This window comes from Poecile atricapillus, chromosome 8 (genome assembly GCF_030490865.1).
Source record: "Poecile atricapillus isolate bPoeAtr1 chromosome 8, bPoeAtr1.hap1, whole genome shotgun sequence".
Classification (NCBI taxonomy): Eukaryota; Metazoa; Chordata; class Aves; order Passeriformes; family Paridae; genus Poecile; species Poecile atricapillus.
The window spans coordinates 7,608,776-7,626,654 of NC_081256.1; the positions used below are offsets into that span (position 1 = coordinate 7,608,776).

The 17,879-nt window shown below is 43.3% G+C and overlaps 1 protein-coding gene across 2 annotated transcripts in view; it reads right to left on the minus strand.

The window, feature by feature from the left end:
- The window catches only part of VPS8 (VPS8 subunit of CORVET complex), a 67,603-nt gene that overhangs the window by 36,421 nt on the left and 13,303 nt on the right, over positions 1–17,879 (minus strand). Inside the window, exons 9-27 of one of the 2 annotated variants that reach the window (XM_058843808.1) lie at positions 17,003–17,070; positions 16,264–16,417; positions 16,102–16,161; positions 15,196–15,303; positions 14,326–14,406; positions 13,643–13,813; positions 12,891–12,965; positions 12,387–12,422; positions 10,111–10,180; positions 8,953–8,999; positions 8,007–8,096; positions 7,576–7,622; positions 5,736–5,958; positions 4,898–4,987; positions 3,712–3,763; positions 3,409–3,451; positions 2,623–2,695; positions 622–741; positions 20–91 (exon numbers count right to left, since the gene is read on the minus strand). In XM_058843808.1, coding sequence (XP_058699791.1) covers positions 20–91; positions 622–741; positions 2,623–2,695; positions 3,409–3,451; positions 3,712–3,763; positions 4,898–4,987; positions 5,736–5,958; positions 7,576–7,622; positions 8,007–8,096; positions 8,953–8,999; positions 10,111–10,180; positions 12,387–12,422; positions 12,891–12,965; positions 13,643–13,813; positions 14,326–14,406; positions 15,196–15,303; positions 16,102–16,161; positions 16,264–16,417; positions 17,003–17,070 — 1,680 coding nt within the window. Of the gene's footprint in view, positions 1–19; positions 92–621; positions 742–2,622; positions 2,696–3,408; positions 3,452–3,711; positions 3,764–4,897; positions 4,988–5,735; positions 5,959–7,575; positions 7,623–8,006; positions 8,097–8,952; positions 9,000–10,089; positions 10,181–12,386; positions 12,423–12,890; positions 12,966–13,642; positions 13,814–14,325; positions 14,407–15,195; positions 15,304–16,101; positions 16,162–16,263; positions 16,418–17,002; positions 17,071–17,879 lie in introns of both variants that reach the window. The other variant, XM_058843807.1, reaches the window with a different exon arrangement.

Genomic DNA, 17,879 nt, shown 5'->3' on the forward strand with positions numbered 1-17,879 from the left:
CATTTTTAGGCCCACTCACTTTCAGAAGAATGTCCACAATTCTCTGTTGATACTCCACAGCTTGCTTATCATTCTTAAAGTCTTCAAAAGTCTGCAAGAGGCAAAACACTGACACTTCGAGCAGAAATCCTCAGAACAGCAAACACAAAGCAGCAGCCACACCACAAAGCAGACAATGCTGGTTTAAGTCCTTTCTCTGCATATCCCTAAGCAGCAGGTTCCAAGATATAATATGCTCTTTTGTAACTACTAAAATGGTTTTTACACATTCAGGTAAAAGTAATGGGTCCAAATAGACATAGGAAATTCTAGAAATTTGGAAAGAGAGATTTCCATGCAGGAGATAGAAATAGTTACTAGAACACTCTTTACAAATACATTATTTTTTCTGTTCTGTTGCCAGAACTTCACTATGTACTGTCATGTTCATCACTCTGTATTTAAGACCACAAAAGACTACTGTGATTCCCTCTGATACCTTATAGAACAAGCACCAGAACTGTTCCTGCCCCAAGCCAGGAACTCCTGTTTTAGCTAAAGCATGGATTTATTGAGAAGAACCTCACTGATGACAGGCAAGCTGGCACTACATTTTGCTCTCAGAAAGCCAGGGTCTCTTACCAAAGCCAGCACATTGAGGAATTCCCGTGTGTCAAAGTGCAGCAGGGTCCGAACATAGGGATACACCTCCTCATCCACAGATCCCTCAGCTGAGTGCAGCCGGATCAGAAACTCAAACACCTGCAAGGACAAGGCAAGCAAAGAAAGAAGCTTTCCTATGGATTTCAGACAAGTGGGAGCACAAGTGTGTGGGAAAGCAGCACTCTTATCTGCTTTGCACTTAAGCTTTAAAGCCCCTTAGGAGTCCATCAGTTCTTATTTGAGTGGTGTTTTCTGCTGCTTGTCAGCCCTCCTTAGATTCACCAACCAATTTAAGATCAATCAAAATGTAAGATCAAACAAACATAAAGCCTTATTTATACTCGCAGACAAGTGTGTGAAATTGGAAAACTCCACCCCCTTCCTGGCAGCTTTCCTGGGAAGCTGTGCAACTTCTCCTTATCCAGGGCACAGCTCCTCTCCTTGTCAGCAGTTCATTTGGGAAGAGCCAGTCAATCTGCCCCCTCACTGTGAGGCACAAAGCTTTTGGCACTTTGCAAAGACTGACTGAGGTGCTTTTCAACTCTGTCTCTTCCACTGAATTTGCAGTTCATTAAATTTGAGGGCATCTTCCAAAATAAACTCCCTTTACTGAGCTCCTGACAGAGGTGCCCAGACCATCCCAGGGAACCAAGGGGGCAGGGCAAGCTGCAGGTGTCTCACCCAGGCTCACAGCAGAGCTGGCTGCCAGCAGGAAGGGAGCAGGAGGCTCCAGGCTGGAGCAGCACTCAGAAATACGTGTCAGGTACACACTGGGAACCCACAGACAACTGACAGGCCATGTGCTCTCCCAGCCACCCTCTGCAAGTGTCATATTCCCTCATTTACTCCTCTTCTGAGTTAATTTTCTGTCAGCACAGTGACAGTGAATCCAGCAGGAATTAGCAGCTTGCCTTTCAGATCCACACCTTCCCTGCTGGCCTCCTGGATCCCAATCTGGCAGCTAGGAATGCTTAAGAAAACAAAACAAACCCACCAGACAAAAAGGTGTTACTTAAGCCCAGCTCTCAGGAACACCACCAGGAACCACAGAAAGGAGAGGCTGAAGGCTTTTCTCAGGGCTGCTGCTGCTGACTTGGGCTCCTGTTTCCCCTCAGAGCCTGAGCAGGGGACAACCTAACAACCCTGGGAGAGGGCAACAGCCAGTGCTTGGCTCAGCAAGGTGGAGTGAACTGGTTTGCACAGCTGCTGAAGAAAGGGGCTGCAGGATCCCAGAGCTACCACATACATAGCTACAAGTTCTGGACCAGGAAACAAAATCCAGACACAGGAAAACCACAAACAAAAACCCACCCCACATTCAAAAACTGACTCTTCCATTGTACTGTAAAGGGAAAGTGCAAAAGAAAAAGCACTTCCTCTCACTGGAAGCCTGAAACTGAAGTGAAATGCTAAAAACACACACAAAAATATTTGTTGTAAAACCAGCCAGAAACTCAGGAAGAAGTTTTGTGAGAACAAAAAGTGATGATCAGGAACATCCTCTGTTTCAAGAAATTGTCAGATTAGTCCAAAGGAGTCAAAAGCCTTCAAGAAACCTATAACCACGAGCTACTTAGAGACATTCCTCCCCAGTGTCAATCCTGTGTCACATGCACTTGAAAATAGCGAAGACCCTCCCATCTTTGACACATTAACTTTACAAAGAAGAAACAACTTCACATTTCTGTAAACTCTGTGGTAAAGAATAAAGCAAAAAAACCCAATCACTGAGAATTCTGTATTCCCACACCCCAATTTACAGTTGAAAGAAAAATATTACATTTAAATGTTCAGACTGCAACAACTGTTTGATTTCATCCATTAAAAACTAATTTTGTAATTACAGCAAGGTATGCTCATATCACAAAGATACAGTTATCAGACTGATAATAGTTTTCCTTGGAAACCCATGAAATAAGACATATTCACCTTCTTCTAAAAACCTCAAATGGGAAAGTTGCATTCCAAGAGGTTTCTCACCTGATTTTTCACCAAAGGCACCAGATCTTCAGGAATATCACCCAACGGATATGCACGACCTGCCAAGCAGCAGCTACAGAAAAGGAAGGGAAAAGCATTTTAATACACCTGACATTAAAGAGCTTGAGAATTGTTCATTTTTGGACTTAATTTTCAGGATGCTTTAACACAAGGCAAACCAATTTACTTTGTAAATCATGAAAGCAAGAAGCATCCCAGGCAGCACTGCTGTTAATACACACTGAGCCAACACACTGCATGCATTTGCAGTCATTCCACAGCAGGAAAGTAATGGGAAAACTCAGTATCTCTCATAAAATTTTCACTTTTAGGAAGCTAACTTCACAATCTTGCATAGACTCCAGAAAGAGGAATCCACTAATGAATCCCTCCTGTGCAAGCTCCTGCAAATGACAGGGAACCCAGCAAGGAGCAGCTGAGCACAGCTACCCCAAAAGGCAGGGCAGAACATGGCCTGCTGCAAAACATGAGGCTACAGAGCCCTTGGTCAGGGAGCTCTGTGTCTCACAACAAAATCAAATTGTGAAGTGAAAAATGTCCATCAGCAGTAACTTGGACTAAGCATCCAACTTGATCCCTCCTATTCATGCATACCACATGCAACAGGAAGAGGTTGTAAATTTAAATGAGCTGTAGTGAGTACCCACTGCTATTCTACACAATCTCTCAGAACCTGAAGCTCCCAATAAGGTTCTGCAATTACAGAAAATTTAAAATCTGGTGCCACCACTAGGCAACACCCCACACTTTTCTGAAGGACCTTACCTTATATACACAAGCAGCTTGTTGCCCATCACCACCTGCTCATCTACAAAAAAAACATTATTTGTCACCTTTTCTTCACAAGACAAGAGAAAGAGATGCAGTTCTTCTCTCACATACAGAGTTTATCATACAAAGTTGAGCATCTTTACACACAGTAAACAATACTAGAACACTCTTCTGTTATCCAACACCCTTTTATTTGGTATGTATTCCCTTTTTACATCTCTTTGCTGGAAGTGACGTGGGATATTCAAAATATCAAGTATCAAAACTAGAAACCTTAAAAGGGAAAGCATGCTGTACCTGTGAGAGACTTTCCAGCATTCAGTGGAGGAGCAATGACTTTGAACAGCTTCTGTAACAAGAAAAAAGGCAATGCTCAAGCAGCTGGAAAAGCTCAAAGCAAAGAACCTGTGTGGTTTTAAAGCAGAGAACAGTGGGGCCTCTTCCCACAGAAACTCTTTATCACCATGTCTTCTAATTAAAAGGCACAGAGGACTCCAAGACATGGCAAAAGATGCTTTTCACAGTTCATTTCATAAAATACAGCTTTCATTCCATCAGCTCTAACCCTAAGCACAGGCTACACTAAAGCAAAGCAATGCTCAGCAGTCCCAGAGGTCAGTCAGAGCATAACCCACCAGCCCCACATCTTGTTCCTGTATGTTCTGTCACTAAAGCAACCTTCTGCCCACTCAGCAGGGTCACCAGAGCCTAGTTTGGGCATGTAGAATGAAGACTTGTCTAAAACTTGCCTCTAGAAAGCAAAGTTATTTGTACTCAAACAGCTATTGCTCAATTTTCAAAAGTCCTTTTTAAAATTACGACGACCTAAAGAGCCTCCTTCCTTAGAAAAATCAAACGAGATTACAGCTGCTAAAACTTAGTCAGGTGAAGATTTTCCCATTCCAATGGTCGCTCTCTGTTTCAGCACTACTGAGAAAACACCAGAGCAGTGCTTCCATGGTGAAACACACTGGGCTTATAGAGCCATTGGCACATTTCCAGAATAACCAGCAGAATCAACAGGGTCTTCAGAGAGAGTCTTACAGTGAGTCCTGTACGTCCAGCTGAGAGATCTCTTCCAAGTGCTCAGAACAAGGCCTGCCTCAAGCAAGGGCTGTTTCTGGCCTTTTGTATGAATTGTGTACATGCAGTCTCCTTAAATAATCATGTTATTATCTTCTGCTGCTTTTCCTTTTTATTTTATTAACATGACTATATTTCCTGCCCTAACTCTGAAGACGATTTCTGCCTCAGCAGGGAATTTGGTGTTCTAAAGCACAGTAGTTACAAATTACTTCTCTCCTCTACTGCATCCAGTCAAATAAACTGCACGAATCACATAGGATTTCCCCCTTGAAATGGAAATGAGCAAGAATACAGAATACAGAGAACAAAATAAGGCTTTGGGTTTGAAATGCTGTTTCTCAGAAAGGATGTGTGCTGAACATCCCAGTAACCCCTCCTGCAGGAACACCTCTCCTACCTCCATGGGACTGATGAAGTCGTTCATCCCGCTGTTGTAGACGTAGATCATGGCATCATACAGGCGGTTTTCCCAGCACAGGAGAACCACCTGCAAGGCAGTAAAGCACAGGACATCTACACCATTGCTCCCATCTCACAGTTTTTTCACTCCCCAGGCCCTGTCCTTGTGTTTCCATCATCCAAGAGTACAACTTAAAGCAGAATGACAATTTCCACTTTCAGAACCAGTCTCTGTGAAAACCCCAAACCCCTCAAAGCAGTGTCCAATTTAATGCTCATTCAGCAAGCATGGAATCTAACTGTCTAGATTCTAGCATTCATGTGAGGTTAAAGAATAAATTTTAAAAATCCAGTTCTTAAAAAACATTGTTTGGTTTTGTTTTGGTTGGGTTAGTGAATTGTAACATCAAATTTCCAAACAGCTTCACCTTTGGAATGGAAAGCCATGCCATCAGAAAATAGGAGTGCTTAGCAGGAAAACCTCCCTGCTCCACCAACTGTTGTGCAAAAGCAAGTATCCAAGCTGACAAACTCCAGCTTCCTGCGCTCCTGCAGCCTTTGATGTCAGGTAAGGTACTCAAAATGGGAAAGAGTGATTGGGGATAATGATAATCCTGAAGGATTTTCCAACACGTTCTGCTCCTGATACATTAACCTATGCCAGGACAAAAAGTGAGGGAGCAAAACCAGCCACGCTGCACAGTTCCCAACTCACTGAATTTGATCCCAGGGACACAGGGAAACCCCACATGCCACGCTATGCTTAGAAGCACAAGATGTTGTAACTGTTGATTTATTTAGAGGAGCTCAATACAGTAGGCAACACAACCACTCACCTGCTGTATGTCTAAACTGGTGATATCCATATGCACAATGCAGGCTTCCAAGTTTTCCAACCTGTTCTTGTCTTGGAAGTGAAGCAGCAAATCTTTCATCACTTGAGCTGTGATTCCCATCAGCTTATCACTCAAGATATATGGCTCCAAGCACTCTAGAAAGATGCCTTTGGCTACAGAGTTCTCACTCATCTTGTCATATATCTGGTTAAATAATAGATCCCTAGGAGGAAAGAAGAGTTTAGTTATCAAATAATTTTATTAAAATCTCCTTGCTTATCTACTTTCCAAGGGCTCCAGATTAAACTCTATTTTGTCTGTATTTCCCATGTTCAGGAACTGAATTCCTGTTCAGCTGCTGTACCAAGGAGTTACACAGCATAAATCAGCTATGGATGTTGGAGCAAGAAAAGTGCTGTTAGTGATGCCTGGGTTTTAGCTTTCCTATTTTCCAGATTCTGTACTGAATTAGTACATAACGCTGAACTTCCTAGAAAGTGTTAGCAAGTTCTCTACACAGTTTAGTTGGACAAAACAATCTTTTTCCAGCCTGAGAACCAGGGAAACCATTTCAGCTTCAGACCCAAAGAGTATAAACAACAGTGAATTGAGGAGAGCAATCTGGGAGGAACTTCATAAGCTGTAATTGGACAATTAACCCCAATGTGTAAATGGGTCAAAACTTATAAAAGTGTGAAAGAGTGTGACCCATAGTCCATCTTGTGTGTAGCCTTGGCCAGGCTCTTGTACAGTCCCAGGTGTATCCTTTGAAGGTCTTTCTAATAAATACCAACTTTATTCCTTTAACACTGTCTAGCCTCTGCTCTAGGCAGCCACCCCACCAGGATGGCAAGGCATCTGGAAAAGCCCTGGACCAGAGGAACACCCAGCTCCTGCCCCCCAGTCTCACTGGCACTCCCAGGGGACCCCAGCTGCAGTCCAGAGGGTATCAGAGCCCAAGAATCCTCAGACTTGGCACAGAGGCACGTGAGTAACTGAATAAAGGTGGAATTTTGTTTGTTTTAGCACCCGAGTTAGGTATTAAGAGATCTCTTACTGTTTTGTTTAGTGTAGAAGGATCCCAGTGGGTCCAGATGGAGCTGCTTTTACAGCGGTGGCACAGCGGGTTAGCTCCACACTGCTGCTCACAAGGTTTTGAGTTCTAAACCCCTATCTATAACAGCCAGATCTGTTGTTCTTGTTCTCTCTCTCCCTTATTTTAGTTTCTGCGGATTTTCTTAGTGCATAAGCACTACGACAGGGGGTGTGTATTCCCCTGTGAGAATAATAATACTACCCCGAGAGATAGCCCTTTAGGTCTAGTATTGAAAAACTGGTGGGAGCTAACTGGCAGAGGGTCATTGATTCTAAACTCCAAACTTAACAGAAAAAATGTGGCCAATTTATTAATTAGATAATGATGAGACATGGCCTGAATTTGGTAGCTTAGGTAAGAAATTTATATCAAACTTGATATCTCACATATGCAAAGACAAGTATTTTGAAGAATTAGAGTATGCTAGACCTTTTATGCTTTTATCATGTTATGTTTATCATTATCAAAGGAAGCGATGAGGATGACAGGAAACTCTATCAAGGCAGGTTCTTGGTTCGAAACAACTTTTCTTCCTCAACACATCAATGCAAATTTAAGAGATGGCTTTGTGTGAGTACTGAGTTGCTGACTTTGGTACTGACTTTAGGCACTAGGAACTGTGATGTTACATGTGCTATGGAATGATGTGATGGAATTCCTCTACTCCACGTGGTGTCACAGGAAACAGCACTGGGGGCTACCTGGGGTCTGCCCTGGGGGACAGGCCTGCAAGGCCAGACTTACATGCGCTGCAGCAGGAGACAGTAATCCACGATGACAGGCACCACATCCTGGGGAACAAACACAACAAAATTGTAGGGACTGACTGGCAAAAATCCTGCCAAGCAGCACATCCTGCAAAGCATGAAATGCAGCCTGGCCAACACAGCAGAAACAATGAGGTATCTGACTCAGCTGGTAGCTGGCACAGTTACAGGTTTTCCATATGCTGATGCATATGGAAAAAAGCTCTGCTGACACTCCTGCAGAGCACAGAGAGCACACAGGTTCTGCTCTGCCACCCACTATACCAAAGTCCTGATTTCGTGAGGGCAAACAACAGGTGAGAGTTGAGCTGAACCACAGCAAGGATTTTTCAAAAATAGACAAGTAATTTTTGCAGCAAAACAAAATTAATTTAAAAAGCCAAAAGAGAGTCCTCTGGAGCATCATACCTGAAAGTGCTGCTCCATAACCTGGATTTTTCCTTGGTCAGGACATTTCTTCAGAGTCCGATCAGTGTAATGGAGAAGGATTTCAACCATCTGCATTACAATAAATAAGAAAACACATTCAAATCCTATACTGAGGCCTTGCTTGGTAGCACATTTCAGACTGGCTTGGGGGTTGGAAGCACTGTAAACTCTGCTGTCCCATTTTGGGTATTAAGTGCTGTGAGTAGGAAGGAGCAGAGGGAAGAGGCTGCCTAGAGATAGTGGTGTGACAATGGCACAGAAGTGCCCAGAGGGATACTGACTACACTAACTTTAACTGATCTTGGAGCTGGGCAGCCAGCCCAACAGCCAGTTTTTAGGCTGGTGAACTCATCCTGAAGCACAAGGCTCATCTAGGCCATGACTTTACCCAAAGCTTAAGTTAAAGTATATTACACAGCAAAACATAGCTACCTGCAAATACAGTAAGAACAGAGCACAGCTAAATAATTACTGCAGTAAGTGTGTACTTTAAACACACCCCTCCCAGAAGCAAGTTCCTGTAACAACTGTAAGAGTTCATTCCATGTCCATATAAACATGAAACACATTTTCCATCCTGAGAGTCAGCAAATTACATACTACTGGACATGTGCCAAACAAAGGTCAGGAAAATACAGAGTCACCTATGCAAAAGGTTTCTCTTCACTGTGAGGGGACTAGAGATCTCCAGACCTGGATGATGATGTCTCCTTTTGGATGGCTAATGCTGCAGATTTTATCCCCACCTCTACCCAAATGGTATTTCCAAGTTTCTTCTAAAATTCTGCTCCAAATTTTAGCAAGAGAGGAACATGTACATGTTCTAGAGTTAGTTGGATTAACTCAACAGAAACCTTTCCTTTCAGGAACACAGTATCACACCAGCACACATGAAAATCCATGTGGGAAGAGCTCAGGGACTCACTCTGTCAGCAATGACTGCTTTCCTCTTGTTCGTGTCCCCAGTCAAGCCTAGAAAGAATCAGGCAGTGAGGTGAAAAACAAAGCTTTTCTCATCTAAGCTACCAGTAGAAATAAAAAAATTCCACAGTTCAGATGCTAACACAACTACCCTTGAGATGTAGAGGTCAGGATGTGTAAACACACAATTTTGTATTCTACTTTTAGCCCCCTTTTCTTCTAAAAGGTTTGTGCTCCTCACTCAAAGACTGTTCCAGCACAGGAAGGGCAAGTGAAAACAAGCAAGAAACAAGTGCTGTTTAACACTGTGAGAACAATTAATGGAGAGCTGTCAAAGACTGTGCATGAGGGTAATTGATGGAGGTCTTGACGCAAAGAAGCTGAATGAAGTGCACTAAAAGGGGAAAATACCATAAAAGCCAACTCAAAAAGACAGTTTTTCATTACTCAAAGCATTACTATCTTCTTTATTGGGCTATATCCATGCATCAAAACAAAACACATCTTCATATACCAGCAATTTCACAGCAGGATTGTGTCCTGGGAACTTGCATCTCATCTGTCAAAGCCATCAGAAACTATTTGCTGTAAAATCAATGTGTCCAGTACAAATCTGACCACACAAGTGGCAGTTTCTGGCACAATTGACATTCTTCTCAAGCAACCTCCCTCATAGGAAATGTGGTGCCAAAAGCCAGCGTGATTCTTTCAGTTCCTTGTACAGTCAGGGGAGAGACCTGGATCAAAGCACCTGCCTGGCAGAGCTGACAGAGAATCACACTGAAACATACCTACAGGTCATGCATGGCCTTCAGGAATATTTTAGCAGGTTGGATATTCAACATCTGGATCCACCTCCTTCATGGCAAAGTGACAACAGGATGGAGTCACACCCAGATCAAGCCTGGCTTTCATTTGAAATCGAGTTGCTAAAGGGACTATGGTTAAAAAAACATCCAAAAAGATCGAACTACTCCATATAAAGGTTGCTTCTGCCAAATTCAAAGCAACATATCCTATTTTCTCTTCTTCAATTCAATTCAATTCTGTTTTCTTTCCCTAAAATTGTGATTCCTGTATTTGCAGATATTTAAAACTATCCCTAGAGGTTTCAGTTAAAAGCAAAAAAGCCCAAACTTACCTACAACAGCCTTTGCTTTACCTTCATAAAAGGACCAAGCAAGAGCCAGGGCATCTGTGAGACGTTCTTGTTTCAGAAGGTGGTCCACTCTCTAAAATAACAAGGTATACTGGACCTCAGAACCACAGTAAATATGATTCCCTGCCCTTTAATATTGGCATTTCCCAGCAGTGGGTTATGGCTCCTGACAGCAAGCAACAAGAGACCTCAGAAGCTCTCACCATACTGCAATAAAGGACAGGATTGCAAAGAGATTCTCTCAAATGGACATTTTCTGCTAAGAAATGTCAGGCCCAGTAAATCAAGCCCCTGTGGGGGGACATTTTAAGCCAGATGCTTGATGGATGGAGACCCCCAGCATTACTGACTGTCTGATAAACAAAGGATAAAAATTTTTCATTCCCCATCCTTGCCTCATCACTTGGAGCACAATTTGGAGTGAACAGTTCTGCCATGCTTTCAGCAAAGCACGTTCTCATCCTACCTCCTGTTTTCTCCTGAGTTCATAGTCAGAAGGGCTGAAGTAGATCACAAGTCACAAGTACTTTCTGCTTTAAGGAACTATTGACACCCAAGGTCCAGCACCACTGGCCTTGGTATGATAGGTCAGTGTCAAAGAACTGCTTGAAGAAGAGAGATTCCAGCCCAGCATCCTGTCCTGCAGCAAGACCTAACTCTCAGCTCACCCTAATCACCACACACTTAATTCAAACTCTCAGTTAAGTCCCCTGTGATAAAGGAGCACAACTGCAACACAGCAGAAATCATATAGTAATTTAGAAAGGGGTTGTCTCAGAGCACAAATTGTGTTTGACTTCTGAATTCCAGGAAAATCTGTACCTGAAATCATGGATCAGAACAAGGTTCTTCATTACAGCTTACTAAACCAAATTCATGAATTTGGTGAATTTTGTCTTCTGCCATTCATGGTGAATGGCAGAAGACAAAACAAAGACTAGCAGAGAGAAGCCATCTTGGTAACTAAAAGCTCAACACAGTTCAATTGTTCATATCCTGTTAAAGGTCCTGATACAATGTCATATGAAGGAGTTTATAACCACAGATGAGGATAAGGGCCCCACAGAACTTAAGCAGGAGGAAAAATGGTGAAGGTCATGGCTTAAAGGAGAACTATGAGTTTGCAAAGAAATGGCTACCAGATCTCCTTGGGAATCAGTCTAGAAGTTGATTTTTGATTTATTGAAGCCTTCTGCATATAGGCATAAGGTGATTTTAATATTTAATTTAAATTTTAAATTTAAAGTTTGCTGACAACCAATTGGCAGCATGTGAGGTGAGACACAAGAACAGAAAGACATGAGAGATGTGCCCCTAAAACTGGTAACAGAAGAATGATGCTACCCAACAGTACAAGCAACTTCCAGCAGAAATCAGTTTGGCTACAGGGCACTAGTCAATCTCCAGAGTGCCCAAGACACTGACATCATGTAGCCAAAGAACAGAAAAATGAGATCCAAGGATGCATGAGAAATGACATATTTAGCAGAGACTGTGAAGAAGGAGAATGACCTTACCCAGAGCAATATGTGGCAAACTGTTTGCCCATGCCCAAGAAACTGAGCACACAGGACACACAGAGAACAGGAATTACAAATAAAGAAAGGAATGGGAAAGTAATCTCACAAGAGAGAGCTGAAAGAGCTCTGCTCAGCTTTGCAAAACAAAGCCTAAGAGAAAAAATGCACACACTGAATAAACATACTGCAAAGTGGTGATGCAGAAAGGAAAGAGCTGTTTGAGTCAAGTAAAAAGTACAACACAGGAACAAATCTAAACAGATCACTAAGAACTTTAGTGTGGGCACTGGTGGGGTTTCAGCTGTCAGAGAAATGACGTTCCAAAAAAATCTTCAACCAACAAGAACCTAAAATCCTGTCAACTTTCTAGGTAGTTTTTGATGGATTTTATGATGCAGTTCGTGCAGTAGCTGGAGACAAACTCCAGTGAAGCATTCACTCCTGGATGCTTGTGTGGCAGATAGAAAGCATGCATCACACACTCCTCCTAAGTCATGCATTGCACTAAAAAAAGGCTGATGCAGAGCAAGGCCTGATGCCTTATTTGGGAGAACAGGGTCTCCATTCAGCCTGGAAATTTATGCAAGCAGGAGTCCCAGTGTCCCCATGAAAATCAGTGTATCCACAGCACTGGTTCGGTGTAGCAATCAGGAATCCTGAACACAGTGCCCAGAAAATGCTTCACAAATGCTCCCTCCCTCTTTTGAGCTAGATTTAAGCAATTCAAGCTTAAGCCGTACAGTCTCCTTCTCAACATACCTCTCTCCAGCTTCTCAATGTCATGACATGAACAGACTAGGAAAGAAAAAAAGAAACTGAATGTTATTTACTGGTGGATGCTCATGCAGCCTGTAGTACTCCACAGACCCACAGCATGCCAGTACAGATGACTAAATAACAAAACTTTCAAGTAGTATAAACTGGAGCCCAGTTTTAGCTGCTGTCTTATTCTCTTCTGTTTATTCCCTAGCACATTTATAACAGAGACTGAGAAGCTTAGGACAGAGTAGATGTCAATAAAGTAAGGCTAAGTTTACCCTGGAGCAGAATGAATCAGGATACTGTGAAACTGTGACACTGTCTTACTCAGCCCATACCCTGGTAAAACCAAATTATTGCACATTTCCTTCATCCCACAACATAAAGTGAACACAGAACCTTTTCCCAATACACATCTCCACAAAAGATAAATTATCCTTTTCTAGAAGAGCTACCATCAAGAGTGAATTCCCTGTATTTTTACTGAAAAATTCCCCCACTTACTTTAGTTCCAAGGTAAAAGACCTGACCACCACAGCTGCTGATGGACTGGTAGCAAGCTTTCTCTCCAACCAGTGCCTACAGGGAGAAAATTCACATGCAAGTAAAACTGCATTTTGTTTTTTAAAAATTTCTAAAGCAACATAAATACACTTCCAAGATCCTTTGTAATGCAGAAATCAAAATGAGGCTGGAGAAAGAACACCACAAATTGCTGGGCAGTAGTAAGTCAAAGAGCTCTGCTGTCACTCCTTCCTGCTTGTGAACTCAGCTTCAAGTGCTGCTGAGTTCTGGCTACCCAAGGACATGATGAAGTAGGGCTCTGTCTCTACCCTCAGGTGCCACAAGGTTACGGGGGCCCTTTCCTTGCCCCCTGCTTCTTCACACATCTTCCTCAAGAGCAAACATGTAGGGCACAAAGATGGGAAGACAACTGTTGAAGTGAGAGCTGCTACAACAGCAGTTTGACTGCCAGTAACCACTGCTCCAGTCTGTGGTGTATGAAGTAAAAAATCCTCTTAAAGTATAAAGTACATTAGGTTTTATCCTAGACAGAGCATTCCAAAGCTTGGTAAAGGAGGAGCAGTTCCTTCAACCTTCAAGGCACAAAGGGAAACATGATCTGTCTGTTAGCTGCCCACACGACCACAATGTTTGACTTCTGAGATGCTCCCAAAAGGCCTTCTCCCTCCAGGCTTCCACTTAGGGCCTATGTTTAACACAGCTGCAAATACAAACAGGCCACCAGTGCCTACCAAGGCCTCGCTGACATTGCCCCCCGTGGCCAGAGACTTGAAGTGGCTGCTGTTGTAGACCAGCTGAACCTCTGAGATCTCGATGGTCTCCAGCTCCTCCTGAGTCTGACGGTCTATGACGTGCAGCTTCTCCACACTGTCCAGCAGCACCGCTGTCCGTGAGTTGATCCACTGCAAAAGCACCAAATTCCACATTTCACAAATGCATTCTCCATTAGAGCCAAGGAAGCAGGCTCTGGCTATATCCCTGAGTACCCCTACTGGGAATTCTGAGGGAGCCTGTAGCTTTGTTACTACACAAAGCCACTTCACAACTGCACATACGTGTAACTTCAAAGGCAGAGATAAGGAGGGTCTCTCTGGAGAGAAATTACATGGAATCTTCACAGAAAACAGCTGCATACAATTGGCAATCCACCACAGCTCCTCTCCTCTTGGCACACTGTTTATGCTCCAGCACACTTTCTATCCAGAGTTGTCAAAGCCAAGACAACTACACCAAGCTGTTCACAGGTGGTTATTGCACTGTGCTGGTTTTCCACAGAGTCCCAGGTATAAGGACATTTTCAGTTAGTTATCACCAGATAAACACAGCCAAGAGCACAGAACTAAGGGCTACTGAGATACATCTACAAGAAAACTAGCGCAAAAAAATTTAACCATTCTCTAGTACTGAGACTTACAGTAAAGTTGATGAGATCGTAGTGCAGATGAAGCTGCCTCTGCTTCGTGACATGTATTGCACCACTATCATCCCTCTTGACCTAAAAGAGAAATTAGACAAGGCTGACTCAAAGGCTTCCTTCAGTTCAGCCTCTCAGTTTCCACAGGGCACCACACTGACTCCAGGAATCTTGAGCTCCCCCCAGAAAAGCATCTTAGCAAGACAAGTTTAAACACGCACCCTTTTCCTTCTCCCCAGTTTTACCAGGAGAGATGAGAGAGGAGAAAGAGGATTCAATACAGACAACTCGTCCAGGTTCTTAAACAAAGCTTAAGGTCCGACATGATAGCAGAGTTGGGAAAGAAACTTACCACACCAAAGCCAAAATGACAGATTTTCAGAAGCCTAGGTATTGCTCTCATACTGAAATCAGTATGAAATTATCTCCAACCAACCATATCTGCATGTGTAACTGCTGCAGATCTAAACAGGATGAGCACCATGCCTCAAATTACACACCAAGAGAACTAAAAGCTCTTTTCTTAGTGTTTTATACAATTTTTTTCCAGACTCATCTTTTAAAGTAAAAACTAAGATGGTGTCTCAAATTTATGTGTTCTCCCTGAGAACAATCCACACACTTGTACCTACAGCAGAAACACACTGCAGATGAATACTTCTGGAACAGATAAATCTCAAGCCTCCAGGCAAAGGCACCACTGCACCTGGAGAGCAGTGACCACCAGGCTGGTTTTCCCAAGCCAGCAGGAAGCTGCAGCTGTTCCCAGCATGCTCAGCTATCATACTGTCACTGAGATAGAGGCTCAATCCCTGAATGTGTGGATGAGATGTGACCACGTGAAAGCAGCAGAGAACAGCTCAGGCTCACCAGAAGAAAGTACACGACATCTCCTCGACAGAAGGCAAGCATGGGGTTCACCGAGTTCTGCACTGCCACAAAGTGCCATGCCAGCAGAGGGACACTCGAGGGGTCCATCTGTCACACAAAAAGCACAGACAGTGGTTAAGACACACCAGGCAGACCCTCAGCCCCAGGACACGTGGCTCATCAGCTGCTTCTCACTTCTGACTGTGCCTGGTACACACACCAAATTCCTGGAAAGCAGTTTGTGCTCTTTGGTCCAGCCACTCATTTGGGAGTAGCATGTGCCCTTGGCAAAGTGGACACCCAGGCAGAACATCACTGGTGTCTGAGCTGCTCAGGGTAGATGCAATCCCACATGGATACATGAACTACACCAAGCTGCAGCTTGATAACCCCCTTGTCTCCACACTCCCAACATAACCTATCCCACATCTTCCCCCAGCTGCTTTTCCAAGAGGAATTATGTCATTGACCAGTGAAAGTGAATAATAAAGAGTTCAGAAGACTGTTTAATACTCAAATTCCTCTTGGTTCCTGTCTCTGTAATTAAGGGGTGTTGTATGGTTCTAATATAAAACAGTGGCCCCAGTCCAAGGCGATTGTAGCCATAATCAGGTCAACATCCCACCTATGGGTGCATCTAGACTGCAGCAGGAAAGACAAGAAGCTGAGGGACTCCCTCCTGCTTGTTTGAGAAAATCAGCATCTTCACAGAGGTACAGCTGGAAGCAGCCTTCTCATCCTCTCTGCCACAATCTCCACACATCAGACCCACAGATTATCACTGCAATTCCACAGTGCTGTGGAAGGAGGTGGTACCAAACACCTGTTCCCGATCTCATCTCTTTCCCTCCATGAAAATGTTTGCAGCCATAACCCAAAAAGCACCTGTTTGACATTATTACTCACACGACCATAGGGAAAGGTCATCCACACTTTCAGAGATGGCTTCAGGCCAATAACCAGGATCTTCAAGGAAAGCAAGAAGGCAAAATAAAATGTCTGAGTATACAACAGAGAATTTCTCCTTTGTGATGTCTCACATCAAGCCTCCTGCAAGCAGCAAGTTACCTTAGTGAGGGAGGCCATGGCCAGCAGTGAATACTGGGTGATAGGATGGTCTCTCAAATCAACCTTTGCATGTAATGGCTCAATACAGCAAACTTCCCCCTTGGAGCCACTGAAGAGACACCGAGACTCACACGTCCTCACTCCCATAACCCTCCTGCAAAGAGCAGAGATCAGCTTGGTGGCAGCCCAATAATCTCGGGACTGATCTTTCATAACAACTCCTTCTAAAAAGTCCTTTGCACGGCTCCAGGGATCACTTCTGATGTGTCACTGGAGGCAAACCCATACAGCTGCTCAGATACAGACAAGAATTCCTTAAGATCTTATCTGACAATAAGGTTTGGGAAATTCCTGGACTTGATCAGACTGACTGTCAATCCTTCCTCCTTGTACTTCCTCCTCTTGAAGAGGCCAAGAGTAAAATGAGCAGCTACTGCTCTAATGAGCCAAGGAAAAACAAGAGGCAGCACTTTTGTGACAGCTACCAAGAGCCCACAAGGAGTGCCAAATTCAGGACAATACAGTGACACCTTAACAACTAAGGCTATTCTTTGGCTATTGCACTGCCACACAGTATCCTGCTTCAGCTGAGAAATGACACCGCAGCCCTAAATTACACCTTCAACATTCAGGCAGTAGCTTTATTGGTTTCAATGGGATTTTTTTCTCCCTAGGTTTCAGAAATGATGACCCAAAATTGGTTTCTTGTAACTTCCTCTGGGTAGAGTTATTGCCTTACTTAAATGACAGTTCAAACACGGAGCCTCCGCTGTCATTGCAAATTGCGAGAGTTGGATCATCTGTAAACTGAGCAGAAAACAAGATTAAAATGGCCCTAAGATATAAACTACAAAAACAACAGTGTAAAAATACATGCTATGGCAGTACTAACAACACACATAGTACAACCAGGGCACCTAAAGAAAGGCACCTTTAACATACCGAGTTGAGACAATTACTGGGGTTATTTATGATGTGCAGGAAAAGTAAAGTTTGTGTTTCACCTTCATTTCCACAGCAAGCCCTGTTGCCAGATTTTGGTACCAAAGCCCCACTACTTTATGCTGCAGCTCAGAACTACAGCACACCAAGCCCTGAGCTGCCTCTGGAAGAGCTCTCAGCCTCAAGCCCATGGGCTTGGGCCAGAGCTGGTGGATGGGCTGCAGTTACAGACAGACCCAAATCAGAAGCATCCAGAACTTCTAATGATACCAAATAATTCAGACAATAAAGGATCACAGTCTCATCTGGGGACACTTCTGGAGGTGTTAACAATCCAGGATCTGTAAGTCCACAAACATCTGAGGCCATGTAAAACAAAGTCAGGCACAAACTCAGATATGATTTCCTGTGTATGACAATAACACTATGCTGAACTAGAAGCCACAGATTATTTCTCTTTCAACCCAAAGCATTCCCAACAAGCTATTTGAAAAACTGCTTACAGAAGCTACTTTCTACAGCTCAGATTCTTTTAAGTTGAAAGTTGGAAAGTCATGTATTCAGGTCAAAACACTGCAAGTTTTAGAGAAATGTGTTCTAACAACTAATTCTTCATACATTTTGGCATTGGAGAGAGGAGTTGTAACAGACAACAACTCTTGTTTGTTACAGTA